This window comes from Aedes albopictus, chromosome 1 (genome assembly GCF_035046485.1).
Source record: "Aedes albopictus strain Foshan chromosome 1, AalbF5, whole genome shotgun sequence".
Taxonomy (NCBI): domain Eukaryota; kingdom Metazoa; phylum Arthropoda; class Insecta; order Diptera; family Culicidae; genus Aedes; species Aedes albopictus.
This window is the reverse complement of record NC_085136.1, coordinates 202714613-202738473: the sequence shown is the minus strand read 5'-3', so window position 1 is coordinate 202738473 and position 23861 is coordinate 202714613. Positions and strand designations below refer to the sequence as shown.

At 38.4% G+C, this 23861-nt stretch overlaps 1 protein-coding gene across 4 annotated transcripts in view; it reads right to left on the bottom strand.

Annotated features, from left to right (window-relative positions):
• Window positions 1-22903, bottom strand: part of LOC115263717 (T-cell leukemia homeobox protein 3) — a 131539-nt gene extending 108636 nt beyond the window's left edge. For 2 of the 4 annotated variants that reach the window (XM_029866960.2, XM_029866961.2), the window contains exons 1-2: window positions 22029-22903; window positions 16453-16778 (exon numbers count right to left, since the gene is read on the bottom strand). In XM_029866960.2, coding sequence (XP_029722820.1) covers window positions 16453-16778; window positions 22029-22201 — 499 coding nt within the window. In that variant the 5' untranslated portion in view covers window positions 22202-22903. The remainder of the gene's footprint in view (window positions 1-16452; window positions 16779-22028) is intronic. The other 2 variants (XM_029866962.2, XM_029866963.2) reach the window with 1 other exon arrangement.
• Between the last annotated feature and the right edge of the window lie 958 nt (window positions 22904-23861).

Sequence of the window (23861 nt, the reverse complement as noted above, 5' to 3'; positions counted from 1 at the left end):
GAAATCATCATGGTTACAGGTCGCAAGCCCTGGCAAAGTGTGGAACGTTTTGATGGCTGTGACCCCTGACCATCATGTAATCAAAATCCCAGGGATACTCAAGTGACCATACTGCTGGGTTGTGGGGGTTGCGTATGTGGGCGTGGGGTGCATATATTGACAAGCATTGCTATGGATCGTTAGGGCTGAGTAGGAGCGGGGAATGGATCTACGATTGCTGAATTGCGATTATACCTACAAGCATAGTCGTGGTTTAACAGTGGTGGCGCCGCTTTTCGCTTGTGTTCGGCCTAGGTGGTTTGTTTAGGCGGTGCGGGTAGGTCTGTATGTACTTCGTACGTGCAGTGCGTACGGCTTCAGCATTGTGGTTACTTGGGTAGTGTAGGATAATTGGGTTTGGGACTGAGGAGGTCGTCATTGATTCTGCCGACACCATTGAGTGCTCATTGTTGGCGGTTGTGTTGGTGACGATTTCTTCAGCTTTATAATCTCATTTATACCACGCACAAACTTTGGGAAGAGGGACTGCTTTGTAATGCAAGAGAGGGATTTAAACTCTGCGTTACGGGTTGGGTGAGGTCATGCAGATAGTTAGAGGTGGGCAAAACGGCTCACTTCAGTGATCGGAACCGAGTCGGATCAATCACTCTTGTGAACCGGATCTTCTGAACGGATCTGCGGCTCAGTACAGCACTGAGCAGTAATAACTTTACGACACGTGCTTTTTCCTCACGCCACAGCTAAACAGCCAGCGGTGGCTACGAGCCCTCATAACTACAGTCGTATACCAACCGCGTTCTGTTCACTGGCGAAGAATTCATGCATGCGGTCCGCTAACAACGCACACGATACTCAATCGGGAGAGCCCTGATCCGACTGTCCTGGGCGGCCTGACTCGATCGACTCAAACACGCTGCTAGGGTATAACCCTACGTCTCCACTAGACAGAAATGTCTTGTTATTTTGCTGCCAGAAAGAGAAAACGTAACAGATATGATCAACAACGCTGCTTTCCATGCAAACAGCGAGAGAACATTTCTGTCATGACACATCTGTCCAGCAAAATGGCAAAACATTTCTGTCTAGTGGAGACGTCGGGTAAGATGGATGCGGGAATGCCATAGACGAGTGCACCGATGAACTGAATTCATCGCGGTCCGAGAATTTTGACACTAGAGCGGGGCCATTCCCAATCAGAATTGTTCGATTCTGATTGGAAATCGTTCACTTCTGATTGGAAGTAACCCCGCTCTAGTGTCAAAATTCTCGGACCGCGATGAATTCAGTTCATCGGTGCACTCGTCTATAACACATCAAGAGAGTGAGTGTCGTGTGCTGTGTCTGAGAGAATGAGCTTCAAGCAATCCAGAGAGCGATGCAAAGAGGAGCGAACGGTTCTTTTCTCGGGTCTTTCGTACAGAGGCACGCGGAGGGTGATTCGGCTCTCTCTGGAAAAGAACCACGGTTCGCTCACTCACTGCACGGATCCGGATCTTTTCAACGGGTCCGGATCTGATTGCCCATCTCTAGAAGCAACCCAGGTGACCGTGCGGCTCGGGTCGTGATGGATGCATGAGTGCAGTGTGTGTGTGGGGTGCGCTCCCTGTGGGTGCAATTGAGTCGGGGTTGTAGTGGAAAGAGACCCTTATCTACCCTAGATCGGTTTCGGTTGTACGGGGGTAGTGTTTGTCTCATTTGTGACGTGTTGTGCGTGATTTGCGGCCCGAGCTGCGTGGTTACTTGGGAAGTATTGTGCTCTGCAATCTAGATTTTGGTTTTAAGGTGAAGCTATGGCTGGGCTGTGCCTCGGATTTGTTGGGCGCAGGTTGAGAGAGCTGGTGGTGGTTTGTGCTGGAGGGTTTGCTTGATTGGTTATTCACTGGTGGTGGCCAGTCGATTGACTTTTCACGCAGCCTGTCATTTCGTTCTTGGGGTTTGTGCTCTCGAGGTTCGGGGCGTTGCTTCATTGTATCTTCACTTTAATACTAATATTCCTTGTTTGACTAACTGACTATTATTCCAGGCGCTTAACTCATTCTATTTCATAGATTGCCAGATTTGAGGGTAATGGTTCAATAGGGTGTTAGCAATCAGAGTGAATTAGAACGAGTTGGCGCCTACAATACACCAACACTAACACACATACACCAATACTTACACGCACACATGCACCTACAACTAGCTGTAAAAGACCAGTGGGCGGGACAATGGTGCCTACCCAACAGTTGTAGGTGGGGTGTTTGGCTTAGCTACATGACTTGGTCCGGCAAGCCCATAAACATCAATTGGTAGACGTATTGCCTAGTGAAAAGACAACTCAGATGGGCGAAAGCCAGGGGATGCGTTGATAATAGCAGAATAGCAGAGATGGACTCTGGTCACTGGTGAGTGATGAGCTGCTACCTGAGAGACAAATAACAACGAAATGTTCATCGAAGAATGAGCTGGCATTGCAGACCATTCCATTAAAGATGAATTTGGAGAACGTTGCGACCCATTGGAAGCTTTCCACTCACCACGCGATCTTTTCGACACAGTCATCGATGAGATATGTGTGAACTTCTAACACACTAAAAACAAAACGCTCTCGCCAAGGCTTTACATATACAATATATGCGTTATGTCGATGGACATCTAGTTCATCCGAAAGAAGTGCGGTCTGTGGAAAAGCTCAGAATTTCAAGCTGAACTTGAATTCAGGCTAGTCACTAAACCTTCGAGTCTTCTAGTAGTGAAGTTAGCACCGCGCCTGTCTAGTGAGAAGGAGTCGTGAGTTAGAGTATCTCCGAGAGGACGGGTAATTTTTTTTCGCAAATTCCACTCCATTCTCACTCACGCCAGTATTTGTTAAGTCTAGCTTTTGGAGATGAATGTTTGATTGTGAAATAAGAGGAGAGCTATGTATTTCTTGAGGAGGAGTGTTGGCATATGCAAGATATAGTAAAAAAGTAATAGTTAAGGTTGTAGTTTTGGGAGCATTGCAGTAGGCGTGCTATAGCTATCGAGAAAATTATCATTCCATTGTTGCTCGAGTGTAGTAAACAATAAAGCAAATTTACTGTTGCAATTCTGTTTTATCTTATTGATCCACATGAAAATCAATAACAACAATGAATCTCCTTGATTTAGAAATCTAACGATCGGAAAATCACAAAATGCATATTACAATTGCAATGAAAAATGTGAGCATACATCCAATCATGATGATTTCTGCTTGTTTGGGTATGTATCTTTTTAAAAAGCAGTTCCAAATACCTTTTCTGTTCCTGTCTTTATAATCATTTCTGACTCATCGGAACAAGATTATTAGCACGGTTTAGGCCGACCTCCCGAAATAACAGGTAGGTACGGAAACGGAATAGCCTCGGCATGTCCCAAAAATTCACATAATGGGACCGTCCTCTCGGGGATGACCCCATACTTAAAACAATCAGCAAAGCGTGCGCGATGGGTTTCTTTTTCCCTAACACAAACTGGTTGCCTTCTGTCTGTTCCCTGACAGTGCGGGTGATATTGAATTATAGGGCCGAACATCATCATCATCTTGTCGTGGCACTGGGTGCATAAACCTTATGTTGTGTTTTTTTTTTTATTCTTGGACAGACAGCTATCATCAGTTTTTGATAGACTTGTGGTAGAACAAAAACAGCTGGCGGATATTGTACAAGCTCAAGTGAGACGCTGTGATAAAACTAGAAGAGTATACAAAGCCGGTTATTGGAGATGGTTCATGGAGACTATTTGAATATTTTTAGATACACCTTTAAAAGTCTTAGACATTTTGAAATCCCAAATTTTTAAATATGAATGTAGATGTTATTTTTAGTAAACTAATCGTATTCTAGTATGTTTGTCCTTCAAAAAACTTTGTTGTCGTAGATCGGACCTCGTAAGACCTCTCCCGCCAAACTCAGAAAACGCGAGTTTTTGCTACAAAAGCCGTAAAGCCGTGGGTCCTGAAATTAACTGGGTTTAAAAATCTTGTTAATACAGATAAGAAAAAACTTTGTTGAAGGCGGCCTATCTACAGATCATCAGAATCAAGAGATATTTGACACAATATATATCTTTCATAATAACCTTTTTCCCCACAACACTGGTGGGAAATAGGAACTGTGTTGTTGGGTGCTGTCATTGGAGTCTGGAACTTCGAACAAGAAATAAAACAATCCAAAAACCAAATCTCACCTACAACAAAATAAATCAAGGCTAAGACAAAAATGACTCAGCGGTCAGCCAGCCAGACGCTCTGCAGCCGCTTTGTTATCTTTTCCCGCCAAACGATCTATTAATATCAATTAACGTCATTCATAGCTGATTGGTTCCTGAGCGACACCTATCCGCTTAGCAATAATGTGGTGACAACTTTTACATTCTAAGGAGCCATTCATTGAGTCACTGGATGACATACGGAATCAGAGCACCAACGACTAACCATTTCGTCTCGGTCTAAAGCAAGCAAGAGCAGACGAAAGAATTTCGGTTATCACCATCACCACATGGGAAACAAGGGTCTGCACTTAAATTGATCGGTCGCCAGCCAAACACCCAGGGAGGTACATATCCGGATATTGAATTGTACCTTTTTGTCGTTTGTTCTTTACTCTTGTTTCCGCTTTGCTTAGGAGGATTGCGCTACTTTACTGAATACATCTTTGGGTTGTTTCATTCATTGAGTCAATTAAGCAGCTTGTTTGTAGATATTTATCTTTTTTCCTTCGGTAGTTGCCACTGTGTATTTTTTTCCAAATTTGATTTCCAATGGTTTTACAAATTTAGTTTGAGCAAAAGAACTAATTGAAGGACTCACGGATTTGTAAATTGCAAATGAATGAAAAAAAAAACATTAGGGGGATTCATTTAACAGCGTAAACTGATTAAACCAAGGCAATCTTTGATTATTTCATTCGCAAATTCATGGAACATTTTTAATAAGCAGAAAATCATGGCTTATGGGTAGTAGACCTGTTCACTTTTTTTGACCTACCCGTGTCACATCAAATTATCAATCCACATGCAAAAACAAGGCTTCAGTCCAAAATTGAGCCAAATTGATAAAGGTTTAGAGGTGTATCAAATCGATTTTGTGTTTTTTCGAGCATTTTCACGAAAATGTACTTCAATATCCAGAAAATTGCACCAAAAAGCTACTGAAAATACCGTTAAAATATAGTTGGAACAATACTCTACAACTTTGCCGAAGACACTACGGTGTTTAAATTGCGTATTTCAAAGTTATTCAACAATTTTCGTTAAAAAATCACCAAAAAATACAATATTTTTACGATTTTTCATGTAAAAGTCATGTAATTTTACATTGTTTTAGGTGACTAATTTTATGAGCTATTGCTCCTATGTGTTACGAACATTTCGTCCATACATCATTTTAGTGTAGAAATTCGTTTTCATTGACTAATTATCAAAAGTTCGTCACGTTGATACTAAAAATTGTACAGAGTTGCCAGCATAAAATAAAACAAAGTTACCCATGATTTGAACGTCATTACACTTCTTTGTCTCATCTGCATCAGTTTAAATTTGGTGCAGTTGGTTGAGCATGAGATTGTGGATTCGAAGATTCAAGGTTCGAGTCCTGGAATAGCATTTTTTTGCGTCTCGATCCTGCTATAAGTTGATGAAACTACGCACTGCATCTCATTGCAATTTGGCATCATAGCACCGTAGAAGCAGTTCCATCATCGTATTGAATTGTTTTAGATAAATTGATCATTATCAAACAGATGCTAAATATTTCGCCGAGCTGATATCGTCGAGACGATTTATTGTCAACAAGTATAAACTAAATATCTAGCAAGTCCTAAAATGGGCTTAATTGGCAGCTCCCGATCATTATTCTTTGGGAGATTGCGTGTAAGTCATGGCAGATTCATCATCCTAACTGCTACAAAGAAAGAAAAAAAAAGTTTATCATGTATTTGAGCTTGAACCTGGGACCTTCTGATCCGCAAGCTTGAGCCTTACCATCCGCACCATTTCTGATACTTGAATCAAAAGACATTAGAATACGATGGCATGACGTCTTAATCATGGGTAACTTTGTTTTAATTCGTGCTGGTAACTCTGTGCGATTTTTAGTATCAACGTGACATACTTTTGATAATTAATCAATGAAAACGAATTCCTACACAAAAACGATGTATGGACGAAATGTTCGTTACACAAAGGAGTAATCGCAAATTAATTTAGTCACCTAAAACAATGTAAAATTACATGGCTTTTATATGTAAAATCGTAAAAATATCGTGTTTTGTCGTGATTTTTTAACGAAAATTGTTGAATAACTTCGAAATACGCAATTTAAACACCGTAGTGTCTTCGGCAAAGTTGTAGAGTATTGTTCTAACTATATCTTAACGGTATCTCCGGCATCTTTTCGGAGCAATTTTGTGAATTTCTGAGTAAATTTCTGTGAAAACGGCTAAAAAAACACAAAATCGATTTGATACACCTTTAAATCTTCATCAATTTGGCTCAATTTTGGACTGAAGACTTGGTTTTACATGTGGATTGATAATTTGATGTGTCACGGAGAATCGGAGAAAAAAAGTTTCAAAGTGAACAGGTCTAATGGGTAGTACGCTGATCGCAAGAAATTTCTTGGCCTATCACGATCAAGATCTCGATGCGTGGAAAATTCAGGCAAGGAATCGCTCAAGAAATGAAAAAGCGTCGCTTTATTCCGGATCCTAGTACGGAGCTGAAACGAAACGTCAAATCAAATGGGGCTTGCTGTGTTAAATTTTTTGACCATTCGGGTCACGGAAAAATAATGCACTGAACGAAAATTACTTGAGCGATTCCGTTTGAAGTGCATACCTCGCATTACGCAGCAATTTAATCTGTTTAGTGAGTACCCCTATTATATGTTATGCTTATGCACGATAAAAAGTAGAGATTATAACTTCCTTCATAAATGGTGGGAAAAGTTTTTTGGGCTCCATGAAGATCTTTAATTACCTGCAACATATCTCGCATCTGAAGCATACTAATAATTCCTTAAACTATGATTCTGGGCGGTCCCACTTGTAGGATCGTAGTAGCCATGAATTGCATCATTGACATTTAGCTGTATCTAATAAATCATTATTGTTCCAACCACCACCAAGAGAACACTACATTTGGCGACGAGGATGGGATAAATAAAGGAAAATGAAGTTTGTGAAAGTTAGAAGAACAACTGGGCTCATACAAAACCAAATTCCATATTTCAAGCAACATGAAAGAAAAAAAATCTCGAGGAGAAATGTAAATCATGGTGAAAGAGGAAACAAATTGCTCTTAGGGATGATTACAGTAGTCCTGACGATTGAGCCCGGATTCTCAGGGATGATTTTTACGCTGAGGGACATTTCCGCTCATTTGTAAAACCCAGAATCTTAGGGATGAAATCCAATCGAGAAGGCCTGGACCCGGAAAGGATTGCTCTTAGGGATGCCTCCAGAATTCTGACGGTGGACCCGGATTCTAAGAGATTACTTTTATGGTAAGGAAAAGTCATCCGAGAATCTTAGGGATGTAATCCAGCCGGGAAGATTTGGACCCAGAGCAAAGACAATGTGAGTCCCAGAGATGAACTTCTTGGGATGAAGCTCACATATAGAGCGGAACCCAAAGAATGGGATGACAGTACGCTGAAAATGGAATCCAGAGGCGATTCCCGATGCGGAACCCAATAATATGGGATGAAGTACGCAGATCTACTTGAAGTAGATGGAAAGGCGGAACCCTGTTGATGGGATGAAGTACACTGCTGTTAAACAGTGGAACCCAGTCAAAGGGATGAAGTACGCTAGGTGAATTATGAGACCCGGTGGTTATGCAGCTTGAGACCTGGAGGCGATCCTCAGGATGCATCTCAAGGCGGAAAATCTGGCTCTTTTAGGGATGAAGTATCTATATTAAATTGTACGCTTTGACTAGACATGTCCTTGTTCTTAGGGATGAAGTTCCTATCTAGATATACATCTTACTGAAATCCCAGAATTTTGGATGAAGCTAAATCATGTTTTCATAGGACAATTTAAACTATAGAGAACCCGAAGAGCAGATCGGAGACCAATTCATTGAATGTCGCAGAAAAAGTTCTGGTACTTTTAGGGATGGCTTTCTTGTGTTTAGTTTTCACAATATATACCACTTGGATTTTAGTTGTAGAACTGTAAACATGAGGAACCCGAAGTACAGAAGACGAGATCACTTCATGGAACATCTCGATGTGAATTTTTTTACTCTGCGAAAATATATTTACTGATCAATGTATATGGTAGAAATCTTCTTCTTCTTTATGGCACGACGTCCCCACTGGGACTTGGCCTGCCTCGCTTCAACTTAGTGTTCTTTGAGCACTTCCACAGTTATTAATTGAAGGGCTTTCTTTGCCTGCCATTGCATGAATTTGTATATTGTGAGGCAAGTACAATGATACACTATGCCCAGGGAGTCGAGAAAATTTTCCCGACCGGAACGGGAATCGAACCCGCCGTCTCCGGATTGGCGATCCATAGCCTTAACCACTAGGCTAACTGTAGACTGGAGACTGGAGACTGGTAGAAATATTTCCATTGAATAATTTTAGCTTGAGCTGATTTATCGCATGCTAGTTCAGCAGCAGATGTATTACTTTTCAAAACTGAAAACCGAATTCAAAGGGAAATGCAGTAAGCTCTACTCTATAAAGAAACCCTATCGGTTACCTGGATAAGCATACATGTGAACCAAAAGAATAACAACAATGCGTAAGTACAAAGCAAATCACGGTAAAACGATTACCATTTATTATTGATGTATAAATTGGAACGTTAACGTGCAAGCTAACGTGTAAATATTGTTTTAGTGTGAAGTTTACAGTGTTTTACATATTCAAAAATAGGACGCATATCACACATATAACCCAGATGTAGGCGACTATCAAGTTCACATACAGTACACAGCACTTGAAAATGCTTAAAATTCAATTGACAATGCTCCATTAACCCTTCAGCATGCGCGCTGTTGTAAAAAGTTCAACACAACCCGAGTGCGTAGCAGTTTCATTGCTTGATGGCGCGTGTCCTGGAAGGTTAAATTTTTATGTGAACTTTACAATACTCCATACAATTAGATATGTGTACATAGAAAAGTCGAACACATTTCGCATTATAGAAATATGTCACCTTATTACAATGATCAGTTTAAGATAAAGTACAAGGTTTAAATTTACGAAACATCCTAAAACCTGTAACTTGAAAGGGCATACTTGAACGTCTTGTTCATGCAACATACATAGTTTCACACTTATCACTAGTCACTAAAATAATTTTGGATGTAACCGCCTGCTGGCAAGCTGGCTGTAGATAAATTGAAGAAACTATTATCATTCATTAAATTGCCAAAACACAAATTTCTATTAGAATGAAACGGAGTTTAACGTATACACTTTAACAGAAACAATAATTACTATTCATGTATAAATAGAGTAGCTGTTATGTATAAATAGAGCCATACTACTATGGCACAACAATTCTTACAAATATGCCAAGGATGACTGGATTTAAATTTCGATCTGAATGAATATTTTGATTAAGTATATTAATTGTATTTTTAAAATTCCATGTCACATGATAAATGTTTATAGCAAAACGTTGATTGCATAACTTTATTTTAAAATACCACAGCCATAATCATAGTTAGTTTTCCGACACCAAAGGCGTATAACTGGCATTACGAATTTGGTACTACTGGTGTATAATATTTTTTGTGAAACAGCGAATATGTCAAATAGTGTTGCGTCACATGCAATATAATACAATAACAAAGATTCTAGGAAACATGATTTTGATAAATGTTTTGAATAAAAATAGTGTGATACATTTTCAACAAAACATTTGAAACAATTATAATTTGATTAATTTTAGGTAAAAAACCTAGTTTAAAAAATGCATTACAAAAGACAAAATCTCAACTATAGATGATGACTAGAATTGATTTTATATCTAACATATATAAATTTAGCATGTACTTCAATTGGGATCATTAGGGGTACCCGGATTATTTTATCATTGGATCCTCCACCCAAAAATAAGCTCTATCGATTAGGCTATAGAAAATACCAATATTTTATTTACTAAACAACTCAATTGCAGAGAAATTAACACGTTGGTTGTCTCAAATTTGAAGATAACATTACATAAGAAACGTATCAAGACTTCAAAACTATTAAAAAAAAAGAAAATATTACAAAAATGAAATCACAAGGAAATTATTAACATAGATGGCTCAGGAAAATAAGAAACTGGAAGATGTGACAGCTGTATTACTAACAAGCTAAAATAATGGCTGAGTTGATTTTATTACTGTTTCTTTATATCCAAGTCGAATTCCCTATTATTTCAGTCATTATTTCAGATACTTCTCATTCGTGAAACAGCAGTCGGAAGAAGAAACGCACATGTCGCACTACTGGCACTTTGGTTCTGGATGACAGTCGAATTAATTAACTTGTGGATCACACTTCTTCACAACCGGTTGGTCAGGAGTCTGGACTGAATGTTCACTGTATATGTATAAAGACAATGAAGATCTTATTCAATATTAACAAGTATTAGATATAGAAATATTTGATAGAAGTATAAAAGAAGGGAAAGATTGAAGGATCGTAGTAGCCATGAATTGTATCATTGACATTTAGCTGTATCTAATAAATCATTATTGTTCCAACCACCACCAAGAGAACACTACAACACTAGCTCTCCTATCCAAAAAAAATCTTTTTTAAATAGGCTGTTCTTTCAAGGTATATATAACATAATCAAAGCATTTAACTAGAGCTAGGCTACCCGGCATTGGTTTTCAACTCATTCGATCTAACGTACTTTTGCCTGACGCATCACGGTGTAGTAGGCCGCTTTTGGCAAAGCGTGGAAGTTGCGTAGTGCATGGAACATGAGTAATAAGCTGTTATTCAGCTGTCATTGTTACATGGGTAGTTACTAAACCGGATTCCAGCGGAACTCTAAACATGACCGATACTGTACATTGTAAATTTCGATGATGTACTTTGCATGTAATTGCAAAAGTCATGGAGAACATTTTTTTGAAGAATTTCAGCAGAAATACTTAATGAATTTCGTTGAATTTTCTTTATGGGATTTGGAACGGAAGTATTGAGAAAACTATTCATATAGATCACGAGAAAACGCTTCTTCTTCTTCTTCTTGACGTCGTCCTCACTAGGACAAAGCCTGCTTCTCAGCTCAGTGTTTTATTAGCACTTCCAAAGCTATTAACTAAGAGCTTCTTCTGTCAATGTGCATGTGTATATCGTGTGGCAGGCTCAAAGATTATCTTCGCCCAAGGAAATCACTCTTAGGCAGCGTCCATAAATGACGTAGAAAATTTTACCATACCCTAATACATGGCTCGATACACAATCCCAGACGCCTTCTCCCCCCTAAAATGCTACGTCATTTGGGGACGTTCCCTTACCTAGAAGTTGTTTGACCGACTGGGAATCGAGTTCGTCACACTCAGCATGGACATCCTGAAAACCCACGCCTGCACAGCTGTGGCTTTATGGGCCCTTTATATACGAGCAAACGCTTGAGGCTGAATATTCTTAAGTACCGTAATCTGGTGACAAATTGATCACTTTGAACAACTTCTGCGGATAACATATTTTTCAATTCAAATATTATCAAAAGAATTTTTGCATAAACATTAACCTTATTAGTATTGTTTTGTCAAAAGCTAGGTGTTTGGTACGGGATGACCCCAATCAATGACTTTATTGTAAATCCAATAATACTGCACTGTCCATATTCGCATAGTTGACATAAGCGCCACTGATGTTTTCAATACATTTTTGAAATTTTAACAATGAATTATGGAAAGTTAAAGATTTTGTTCACGTGACATCAAGCTTGTAATTAGATCTTGTGCTCTATTGAATAAAACTGGTCACAATTCAGGCCAAACATTTCAATAGGTCCTGCCTGCATTTGAGAGGCTCTCTTTGTTCACCCTCTCTTTCAATTATTGCAATGTAATGGTACACTCTTCAACTACTTTTACAGTACAAATCAAAAGACGATTGTTTTAACCATCGTTCTATGCAAGGAGAGAATCATAATTCAAATAAACAGCTGAGATATTAACGAAAGAGAGCCCCTCTTCTGCAGATTGGACCTTTAGATATGTTTGGCCTGAATTATGCACATGTGATAGATATTAGCTTGTGAATGCTGACATTGTCAATGGTTATTACATCGACTATGCGATTATGAGCAGTGCACAGTAGCCTTGGTCACTTTAACACCTGTAGGGCATTTCCTATGTACTGCAAGCATTATAATTGGTAGAAGTAGTCGATTCTATAATTTTCCAAGATTCTTTCTATGGATGGCTGTGTACCTATTTATAGACTAGACTAGACCAGACTAAACAATATTAGGTAAACAGCCATAACTCAAAAAAAACCTACTCTGGGGCAAAGTTGATAAGTACGTATATAACACTAGTTTACAGCATTTTTGAACTCGGTAAGCTGATGATCATTTTTGGTGTAGAATCATGCCCTGAGTTCGAAAACGCGAAGGAAAAAAAATATAGTAGAGCGGAAATTTTTTCGACTTTCCATACAAGGTTGATGCTATGAAATCGATATTTGTTCTATTTTTAAGCAAAGTCGCTCACTTCACACATCTCATTCTCCGTAATCAATGCTCCGATTGAGCTGAAATTTTTACTGTAACTCGCCTACATATGATATGTCAAATAAACGTAAAGAAAGATTTTTTTAATTGAGTTTTTCCTATTAAAAAAAAATCATTTCTTCAATTTTTTTTGGGAATTTTGCTAAAATTTAAGGAGATTGTCCCTAAAACTCGCCAATATCTTGAATTTCATCAATCTGACGCAAAACCTGTATTCAGATGATCGAATGGTATTGTATTCAGCTTTTAATTTATGGAAAAAGATTCAAAGTTGGTTGAACAAAACGCAACATATTTTGAAAAGTTGTAAAACTCGATATTTAGCTAAAACTCAAAAACTGTTCTACTTAAAAATTTTTGAAGGTCAGTTTCGAAATCAGCGCTAAATTGTGCTTCAAAAATTTTGGTCGTAGACAGAAGTTCACGACTTTCGTTTTATTTTGTAAACTAGTGTACCGTCGATGGGGGTGACAATGGGCCTGGGGGGTGAGATTGGGTCAAAACGGAGAAATATAAAATTTGAAATAGCTTATCAACTATCGCTAATTTATATTGAAAACTTTATATTATTTCAAAGAGAAGATGTTTTTACACGTCATGATGCAGATTAAAATGTTTGGCAATAATCGTTTTTTGTTAAATTTGTGGCTAAACTTATATGATGAAGCTACTAGTAAATCACTCTGAAAAAATTTCTCCTTCGGAATGTTTAACACAAGTACCTTACCATAAATTTTCTTATAAGTGGTTAGCTGTAGGTATTACCTGGTTGATGCAATGAAAAAAACGGGCTGTCGTTGCTCTTTTTATTTTGAAAGTCAATACTTTCGACCCTATGTCTAAATATTAAGAATGGGGGTGAGATTGGGTCAAGCAAATTATCGAGTGCACATAAACTTATCTAAAAATTTAATCAGTTTTCCAGTCCCCATTTGACGTTGGAGTGGTGCCATGTTACAGTATATTCATAAAAGCACTTTTTTTTTTTCGAAAATAGTGTCATATAAGGATCATTCATAAAATACATAGAAAATACTGAAGAAAGAAGAATAAATCTATCGTTTTGCTAGGGCACAAAAAAAAATATTCAAAAATCTTTTTAAATGTTATTGCGGGAGAGGTTCTAATAATGTGAAATGTTGTGTAACATAATATTTGATCGACCCTCTATCTTGAGATGGAGTGATTTGCTTTGGCTATATAGAGGCCAAAGATCATGTACGTAAGAGTTTATAACGGAGGGTTTGGTTAAACATGTCTTATGCAGTATACTAAAAATATATTTTTTAATCAATCTTTCAATGCGCCCCTCCCTCATTGCAATCCCCCCCTCCTCTCAAGGAGGTTGAAACTTTAAATGAGGATGATTATGGTGGCTAAAAATGGCGATACAACATGCAAACGTTATTTTATCAAATTTCAACCATTTTTTCGGATGTATTAGCCCTTTTAGGCGGATTTACGATCTTTTGAAATTACCTAAGTCTTAATTCGTAATGATTACATCGTATTTCAAGTAGCTTTACTAGATATAATCAATAAAATTAACTTATATTTTTGAATAGGCGATTTTGAATACTTTGACCCATTCTCACCCCCTCTAAGGGGTGAGATTGGGTCAATTTTCAATCATTTGTAGTTTAGTAAGCAATTCATTTAATATGATACTTTCTTGCTAAACTATCATAACCACATAGAAGAGTATACATTCCAAATAAAAAGTTATTCTGACTTCAATTGCATTTGTTATTTAACAAACAATCTTTGAGTATCCTTTTTTGACCCATTCTCACCCCCAACGACGGTAATTAAACATCAGAACGATTATAAAATGGCCCTGTTTACCTAACTTTGATCTTCTTAACTTAAACAACTCGTCAAAACTCTTACGACATGGAAATTAGATTGTTAGAATTAAAAACATAATTTTGAAATTGCTGATGATGTTTGTGGGTATGCAATTCTCTTCAGAATAAGTGATTTGTACCTCAAAAATTACTTTTTAATTTAATATGAGTTTTTTAAACTAATGCATATTCAAGATAGCTACACGCATTATTTCACAATCTAGGTCCCACAAAAATGATACGTTTAAAAAAAACAGGAATTCATAGTGGCAATTGCAAATAAGCAAGTAATATGCACATTGAAAATCCCTAAAAGAAATAATATAAGACAAACTGTTTCTGAGAATTGAAAAGCCCACACACATCTCTAGACACATTCGAACTAGATGAGGTAAGAAGTTTATGATCATAAACTTCTGCCCCTGATTGATCAATTTGATCCCTGTTCACGGTATATTATTTGGCGGCTGTTCATAAACCACATAAACTTTTTGGGAGGCGGACGATCTGGCCAAGTCCATACAAGTTTCAAAATTTGTGTACGGACAAATGTCTACTAGGGAGTTGGGAGCAGAGTTTAAAATTTTCATTTTCAATGAATGAAATTCATCGTGAATTTTGAAAATTCTCAACCGAGGGATCAAAATAAAATTCATTTTGGTGAATGAATTTTTTCACCTATTCATTCATTTTTCTGTCACTGACAATTTTCACTATTTGTCCATAAAGTCGGATGGTGCGTCTGTTAACAGACATAGCACATTTTACGACGTGCGAAAAAATATTCGTGACAGAGAATTGAATGAAAAAAGAGAGGCATTCAGCTGACAATGAATGTGGCCAAACACGAATGAGAAAATGAGAATGTCAATCTTCACTTTCAATCTTCGATTTTTTTTACTCTCTGGTTGGGAGGATGTTTTAGATGACCAAATACTGGCCTACGTGGTCATTAACCGACCTTAAATAAAACTTAAGCATTCTGTAAATTCGTAATTAAGACATTCAGAAATTGGGCTTTTTGGCATCATCCAATCCACCCTACCTTTAGGAATTAAGAGAAAATTGTCTATAACTCTAAGATCTATAACCGGTACATTGGCACATACACAGAACCTGGAGTAAGCAAGCATGCGCTGTGTCGAAGATAGCGTGTCTGTTAAGTATCAAAATTGATTGGTTTCGTTTGTGCCTCCGTTTGTACAGATAGAGATAACTACCAGTTTCAATTTGGTTGGTAGTCGAAAAGTCTTCCTCACCTAAAGGTCTAGCATTCAAATCGTATGAGGGGAATTCGATGTAAAATGTGCAGCTAATTCTAATATGTTTTTAATTTAGATTTATGCCATGATGCTCGGTGGAATAGAGTTTCGATCGTGCAACTCATGCATTTCAGAGATAGAATATTGCACATTACGCTCACTTTTTGATTGCATCAGTCTTCAGAAGTACCACGAAAGGTGAACAAATGTGCGAGATCGCATCAAATCCAGTTGGTTTCGCCGATTTATGTAACTTATGTTGTTATATGAACATTTCCGAAATGGTAAAAAAGTTCTGCGGTAGTTCTGCAATGAATGATATGCACAATAGTTTGTTGAAATAAAATATGAACCTAAACTATATTTTCCCAAAAGAAAACACAGTTTACCTCATTCTTCCCCACTATGAAACACGCACATATTCCTTCTCTCTTGACAAAGATTCACATCCTAGCGAACCACCGGAAATTATTATAAACTCTGGGAGGGACCGACGGCCAGCCAGCCAGCGGTCTTCTTAAAACAACAAAGTATCCAAAATCGATGCTCTTTGGTGGCGACAACGACGACGATGACGGTGCCGTTCTCAATTAGTGTCAACATTAATGATAGGGTGCGCGCACGCTTACTTACCGGCCAGTCTGTCCTTGACGGCTTGGTGGGCCAGAGCTGCCGGATGTAGCGGAGGCAGTGACCATGACAGCGGATTGCAGGGACCCCGCTGGGGAGGCACTCGTAGCACATGGCCGGGTGGATAGATTGGGTAGCTGTAGAGGGCGCCGGCCGTGTACTGAAGCCCTCCGGCAGTGATGTGATTTTCGTTTTTCTGACTGTCACTATCCTCGGAAATGTCTTTGTCTTTATGGCTATCGTAAGGTTTTGACAGTAACCTCGATATGCTGAAGGGCAGGTTCTCGTTGGGGGATCGCGTCGTGGGTTCCGAAGGAGTTTGATGGTCACTGTGTAGAAGAAAATGTAATGACAAATTGTACCATATTAGTATCAATTGCTTTCGTCATGTTTTTCAAACTGTCTGACACAGGTTCAATAGATTTAAATCTTTCTCCCCAATTAAATTCAAGTGGAGCTCAATTATTCATGATGTATAATGTTTATAATAAATTGAATTTTAAATTAAGATAATGTGAGATAGCGGCTGATGGCTGAGTTCCGTTTTAGCTTTGTGTTTTGCCACTGATTTACAATATGCTCTCGTGAAGCAGTAGTTTTTGCGAAGACTCGGTTAAGATGTTTGTATAAAGATTGCAAAATATCATTAATATTTAATGCATGAGGTGTTTAGATTTCAAACGCTTGGAGCATAGTGTATGTAGGAAGGCTATGCCAACGTTTTCATAAAAGGGGAGGAAAACTGTGGTTGTTTCTGTGCATTTTAAATGAACATAATATTTAGAGAATAAATTTCGAGGTTGTAAGCGCTGAGATGTAATTAATCATATAGCAAAAGAGTGTTAGAAGGGGCCTTATTAATATGTTCATTTTTCAAAATTTTCTGTGTTTCGAGTGCCGAGTATGCTATGGAAGATCTTTCGTGGTGTGCAAGACAATTGTAATGTGTGGCATCGAAGGTTGACCTACAAGCTCGTTTCACTCTACGGCGGAAATGGCAACCGTATGAGCGTATGATGAGGGTATATTTTGTAATAAATTCGGCATGGTATTCTTGTTTCATCAACAACCTCGATGTTCAAAACCTCATTGAAATTTCACATATCCATCGAGCAGTCGCGTCTTCGACCACCTTCAACGACATCACGATCACACCGTGTATCACAAGCGTGCATTTTGCAAGGTGCGTGTACTCAGTACACGACGCGACCTCTCCCGGGATATACATGTTTTAGTAGATTTGAAATCTGTGTCAATGAATTTCACTAATGTATAGGGGAACGGTTAAAAGTGTGCATCTTTCGTTCATCGTGGTAACAATCTGCCAATTTGGTGTAAGCATCAAACGTACTGGCGTTGCATTCATGTGAGTGTAAGGTTTTTTTTTTGCAATTTCTCATCGTAATAGTTTGTTTTACTTCACGCAAATCTGACAGGAAAAGGCCTACTTTCACACACCAAATTATCAGTGCTGTAATGGTTCATTACAGCACTGATTGGCGTTGCGTAATGAACTGTTACAGCACTGTTTTCAGTTTTGATCAACTTCTTGATGCTTTATGGGCGCAGGATTAAAAAAGGTGACATCTGCACAGTATAACCTGCTAAGATCAGACTTTCTTAAGCATGGCTATGAACATCAGTGTGCAGTTTGATGAAAAAATTGTGTTAAAAACTATCCTGAAGTGGTAATTTATGAAATTGCAAAAAATTTTGTACGCAACTCGGTGCAGAACTCGATTTTTACAGCACTCGTCGTAATAATCCAACACGGCAAGCCTCGTTGGATAAAAGTACGACTCGTGCAAAATCTTCATTCTGTACCTTGTTTTGTTTTCGTGCGTCTAGTAATTGGGCACTTATGAACATTTATGAATAGTTTGGCGTGGTAAAAGAATGGATTGAAAATTATTCCAATGTAAATTTGCCTGTTTTTCTTATAACAATTTGCATTTACTATTCGAAACAACAAACGTATAGATCACCAGGGTGCGAGGTCGCCATTTTTAAGAATCCAACATCTTGTATGTAAACATTTGTGTATCCTCAAAGCATTCCATTGTGGATATACGATATATGTTGGCTCCTGTCAGATGCATTAGGTGAGATTAGGGTTGCCACATACGTGGATTAGATGATGCTGCTACCAGTTCCGGTGAATGACCGGCGGTGACTAGTATCGCGTTTTGTCACGTGGGTTTAAAACAGCTGGTAGTGCAACACGAACCGGCAAATATTCATTGGAAAAGTGATTAGAATTTGGTTTTCCATACGCGTGACAGTTTTTTTAAACTATCCGTAGCGAAGAAGAATAATTTACAACTATATTGTTTTTTTTTGTCGCGATGGAGTGCTGCGGCTGCCTTTCATCGTCATTTTGACGTTTTCCCGTATGTGTTTGGGCGATGCCACAGCCTGTTGTCCGGGAGAGATAATAATTTCGTCGTAGGAATGGTGGCATTTGTTCGATGATCATCGCAGCAGGCTGTACGCGCAATCGGCCACGTTAACAAACGTTCTTTTCCGTGATGTCGGGGTGTCGGAACATTGCGTTTGCATTTTTACGTTATTTCTGTTATTTCATTCATTCACCTCCAGAGTACCAACATTTGTAAAATTTAGTGAGTTCGTTCCTGCATATTGTTTTTAAACTTAAGTGGTTGAACGTTGACCTCACGTATCCTGTGGCTTTTACCGAACCACTCAAAACTCCCAGCTTCCTGTGATGTCTATAAGAGAGGCAGAGGTCTCTGTTACTCTGTTCAGCATGTATCCAACCAAATATCCTTTCCTATTCCCAGCTGTCTCAAGGACGTGGTCAAGACAGCTCTCTCATCCAACGGTCGATGGCATCAACATGGCCGGATAAACAAATGTGGGGGCCCGGGACCACAGTGTTGTGGGGCCCTTCAAATAGAAGATATATGTTTGCACATATAATATGGAAAAAAATCTACAATACTAATCATTTTTACAAAAATGTAATAATGAATATATCAATGCCGTTGAGGATGAATTTCAATCAAAAACAATAAGCAGATCTGTAAAAAATGATGATATCCACTAACAGATTTGAAGCTCTAGCGTGAAAACAATGATAAAAGAAATTTATGTAAAGTAAAAAATGTTTTTTCGCGAGTGTGCCCTCGGCATTATATCCTAGGGGATCCCTGATGCAATCTCTGAGGAAGTCGATGGTATATCATGATAGAGAATAAACGCTTAACAAAAATTTGTTCTAACGCGAATGTTAGTGGAGGGTCTGGCGGCCTTCCAAAATAATTTTACACAAAACTCTGAAATCAAGGGGGAAATTCTAATAGAAAATGCTGAAGAAATTTTAGTGGGCACTCTAGATAAGTTCCTGATAAAATTTCTGACTTATTTCCAATAAAATTTCCTGAAAAAATCTTCAAAATTATATGTCTTTAATTCAAACTAGATTTCCTCTAAAATATTATTCAACACTTATAGTGCTTTCCAGTTTGAGTGAGTCGTAAACTCTATAAGTAAAATTCTCGCGTTTAGTATCATACAGGTGTATCTACAATGATCGATTTCTCTTCATCGATTTTCTCTCCACGTTATTCCGGAAAATACGGAAAATATTCGGATGATCTCTCGGTGTGTTTTGGTGAATGACGACACGAGGTCAGAAAATTCACACAAAACTGAGCTAAACTGGAACAGCTCAAAAAATGAGTAAATTGCATTTTTAGCGATAGCGCTGGCCCAAGTGCAAAAACTCAACTGGTTTAAGCCGTATAATATTCTGCACATCATCAACAATACGGCTTAAACTGATGAGATTTGCGCACTTGGACCAGCGCTGTCGCTGGAAATGCAATTTACTCATTTTTTGAGCTGTTCCAGTTTAGCTCAGTTTTGTGTGAATCCCACTCATTTTAGAGTAACTTTATCTAAGCGTGCAAGAGATTGGTGGTGATATGACTCCCCTTGGGGGCAACCACAAACACTCAATTTCCTAATCGCTACTTGACACAATGTCTACAAGAGATGTCCGTTTGTTTTTTCTTACTTCTTCTTGATGGCGTAACGTGCTGGGACGAAGCCTGCTTCTCAGTTTATATTTTCACTTTTACAGTCATAAACGGGGAGTTTCCTCAACCAATGACCACAGACAAACAGACGTACCACTTGGAACAAATTGCGATAAAAATCATCGTCACGAAAACATAATCGCCCAATGCTAATTAAGCTGTGTTACGCAAACCACTCAATAGGTGGCGGTAGTGAGCAAACGTCAAACAGGAACAAAAACGATGCGAGCGCCGTGACCGAGCGATTTGCGAACTACAAAATATTTGAACTAACCGTTAAAAAGGGTAACGATGAGGAGCGAGTAGAGTGAGACGTCTGTTTGTCTGTGCAATGACCATTCCGCATGTGTATGGGGGAAAAGCACTAATCTTCACCACTGCTCTAGTCTTCGCCCTTTACATGCTAATTCCATTTTTTTTTTGTATGTAGTGGCGAAGATTAGAGCATAATTTTAGAGGGGCGAAGTCTTGTGCTTTTACCCTATCGTGTGACAGGTACAAAGATACTCCATGGATGCTCTATACCCAAAGAAGTCAAGGAAATTGCCAACACCAAAAGTTTTAGCACTGAGAACAGACATCCAGGCTAGAACAAATTTCATTCAGAAGGTTGTGTAAGGATTTGAATCTTTACTCAAGTAAGGTTGCAAACCAATACATGATGACAGCACTAGCGCCAGCAAACAACATATTGCCACAGTCAGTGGTGAATTGAAACATTTCAAGTGGTGAATTAAATTTGTATGGGAAATTAACCGATTGCAGCGCCACGCTATTGCCACTTGCGTTGCCGATTTCAAATGGCCATTAAATTCCTTACGCAGTTTCGGAACTGGACTTAGATGTCTGTTCTCTGTGGTTTTAGCACCAATTGTGAATCGGTAAAAAAAAATTACAGTGATTCCAGAAATTCCCAAAATCTCATTTTCTTGTATCTGAGATATTTTCGACAATGCTTTATGTTTTCATGCAATTTATATGGCATCATCTACACATACTATACTGTAACTGTTTAAAAAATCAGCTGCTTGGCTGCGTTCAATCAAAAGTTATACATTATTTTTATGGTGAAATTTTTTAAAGTACAGGTCTTAGTCATCGGAAATGTATATTCGCAGATTAAGAGGAAATTCCGTATGCTCTGTCATTGATATAAAGCCTCAATTCGGCTATGTACCATAGAAAACGTAAAATGTAAATAGAAGCACCTATTTAACAGTAGAAATACATTTGAAAAATTTTAATTTGCGTTTAAATTAGCTGAACAATGGATCACTATGGTTATTTCACAAAATTTCATAAGCTTGCTGAACTATCGAAGTTGCCCGCCTTATCACAGTAACTCCGTCTAATGCTTCATTAACCTTCCGTAACTCGCGCGGTTGACTACCTGCGTCAGCACCACGCTAATGCTGAGTACAAAAGCCGGGATTTTTTCAACGTGTTGTACAAAATACAACAGCGCGATCGTTCGAGGGTTAAACACACAATAGTTGTCGCATTCCAACAACATCGTACCTCACAATATCCGATTCGTCGTAACATGAGCTTCCGTTGCCATCTCCATCAAGATCTATATCCTCTGACCCATTGCTGTTGTAGGACATTCGAGAGTGTGAATCCGAGTCCGCATCCACGTTGATCTCCTGTTCGTGGTCCAGATCATCATCCTCGTGGGTTGCAGACGACATTATCGATAGCGGCGGAATTTTGCTAAATTTTCCAAAACTTCACTTCACAAAAACACACAACCAATTTTCCGTCGGGAGTTTTATCACTTGTTTCTTCTTCTTGCTGTAATTTGCGTCGCTATTCACATTTCTTTTTTTTTTTGTTAAACCAAAACACCCACAATAATAAACTCACAGGTCATCAAACCACTTCCCAAACTTGTTTTGTAGAATTTCAAATCGAATATATCATTAGTTATTCAGCAAAGTGCATACTAAATCCTCAAATCGTATCTCTTCGATTCACTCCAAAATTAACAATCGCTCACTCAATTAATAGCTCTTCAAGTTTTATCATCCAACAACCGCGAATGCGTCTTTTGCATCCAGCAACCGCGACCGAACTCAGGTAAAAAGCAGTGACAACAGACGGTTAAAACTTTATCACTGTGATTTCGTTAACGCGCTCACGCTGAACGGACACCGCTCACGGACCTCGAAGGCGAAAAGAACGGTTGCGCACAGAAGGCAATCAAAGCACTGTAACCGAAGAACGGTGATTGTACAACTGTTTGTCGTTTCAGGTTGTCATCATGCTTCTGCTGCATCACACATCCAGCATCGCCGAAAGCCACGCCCTCTGGAAAGAAAATCGTTCGAAAGAAAAGTAAACAAACCAAACAAACGATGAGTTCACTCTGCTGATTGGTTGATGCGATCTCACCAATACACATAATGCCATTGTTCGTACAGTGTGTTTATTTGATTATCGTTTTGTACATCTGCCGGTGTTGATGCTACATGTATTTGAATGCAAATACAAATCTGTTGGCTAAGAACCGGTTATGGCAATGCCCAGTTTAGTGAGCTTGTTTCTCTACTACCTACCTATATTGTGTGTTGAGTTGCGATTGTTATTTCATTTGAGTGCACGATTTGCTTATAAGCAATTGTGCATGTCTTTCTCGAAATGAATGGTGGAAGATGAATACATTTTATTGATGCTTTGCACTCTGTGGAAGCTGGAGGAAAGTGTGTTGGCGAATGTAGTCTAGTATGAAGTGGAATCTCTTTCGGTCATGCTGATGGTAGAGTGTTGATGTACATTGGGCATACATTTAAGATGTTATTTACTATTTTATAGCGAATTTGATACTTGATTATGAAATGATGTTTTTTTTTTATCTGATGAGAAAACACTTGGATTGATTATGAAGCATCATTTATTAACAATTAATGTTGAGGATAAGAACGGGTCTCACCTAAATTGAAAAAAAGATGATGAACATTTTTCTCCGTCTGTCAATTGTGTCCCTTTACGTGATTTTTGTTCAAATTATTAAATTGATAGAATCGAACTTAGAAAACATCCGGAAGATCAGCAGCCGTGTTATAAACTGTGATGTTTAGTAGGTACCCGCCAGAGATGCCAGATATAAAGATTTTTCTGTATTATACAGATTTTTGACCTTATATACAGACAACATACAGAGTACAGAGAAATGCAGATTTTTGAAATGTGATACAGATTTCTCCAGAAAGCATAACATTTGAAGTTATTTTCAATAAATTTAATGAAAACATAATAAATTGCTGCGTAAACTAAAATGAAAATTTGTACACTGCACATCACACATGTTTTTAAAAAATAAATAGGTACCAGTAAAAATTTAAAACCGTT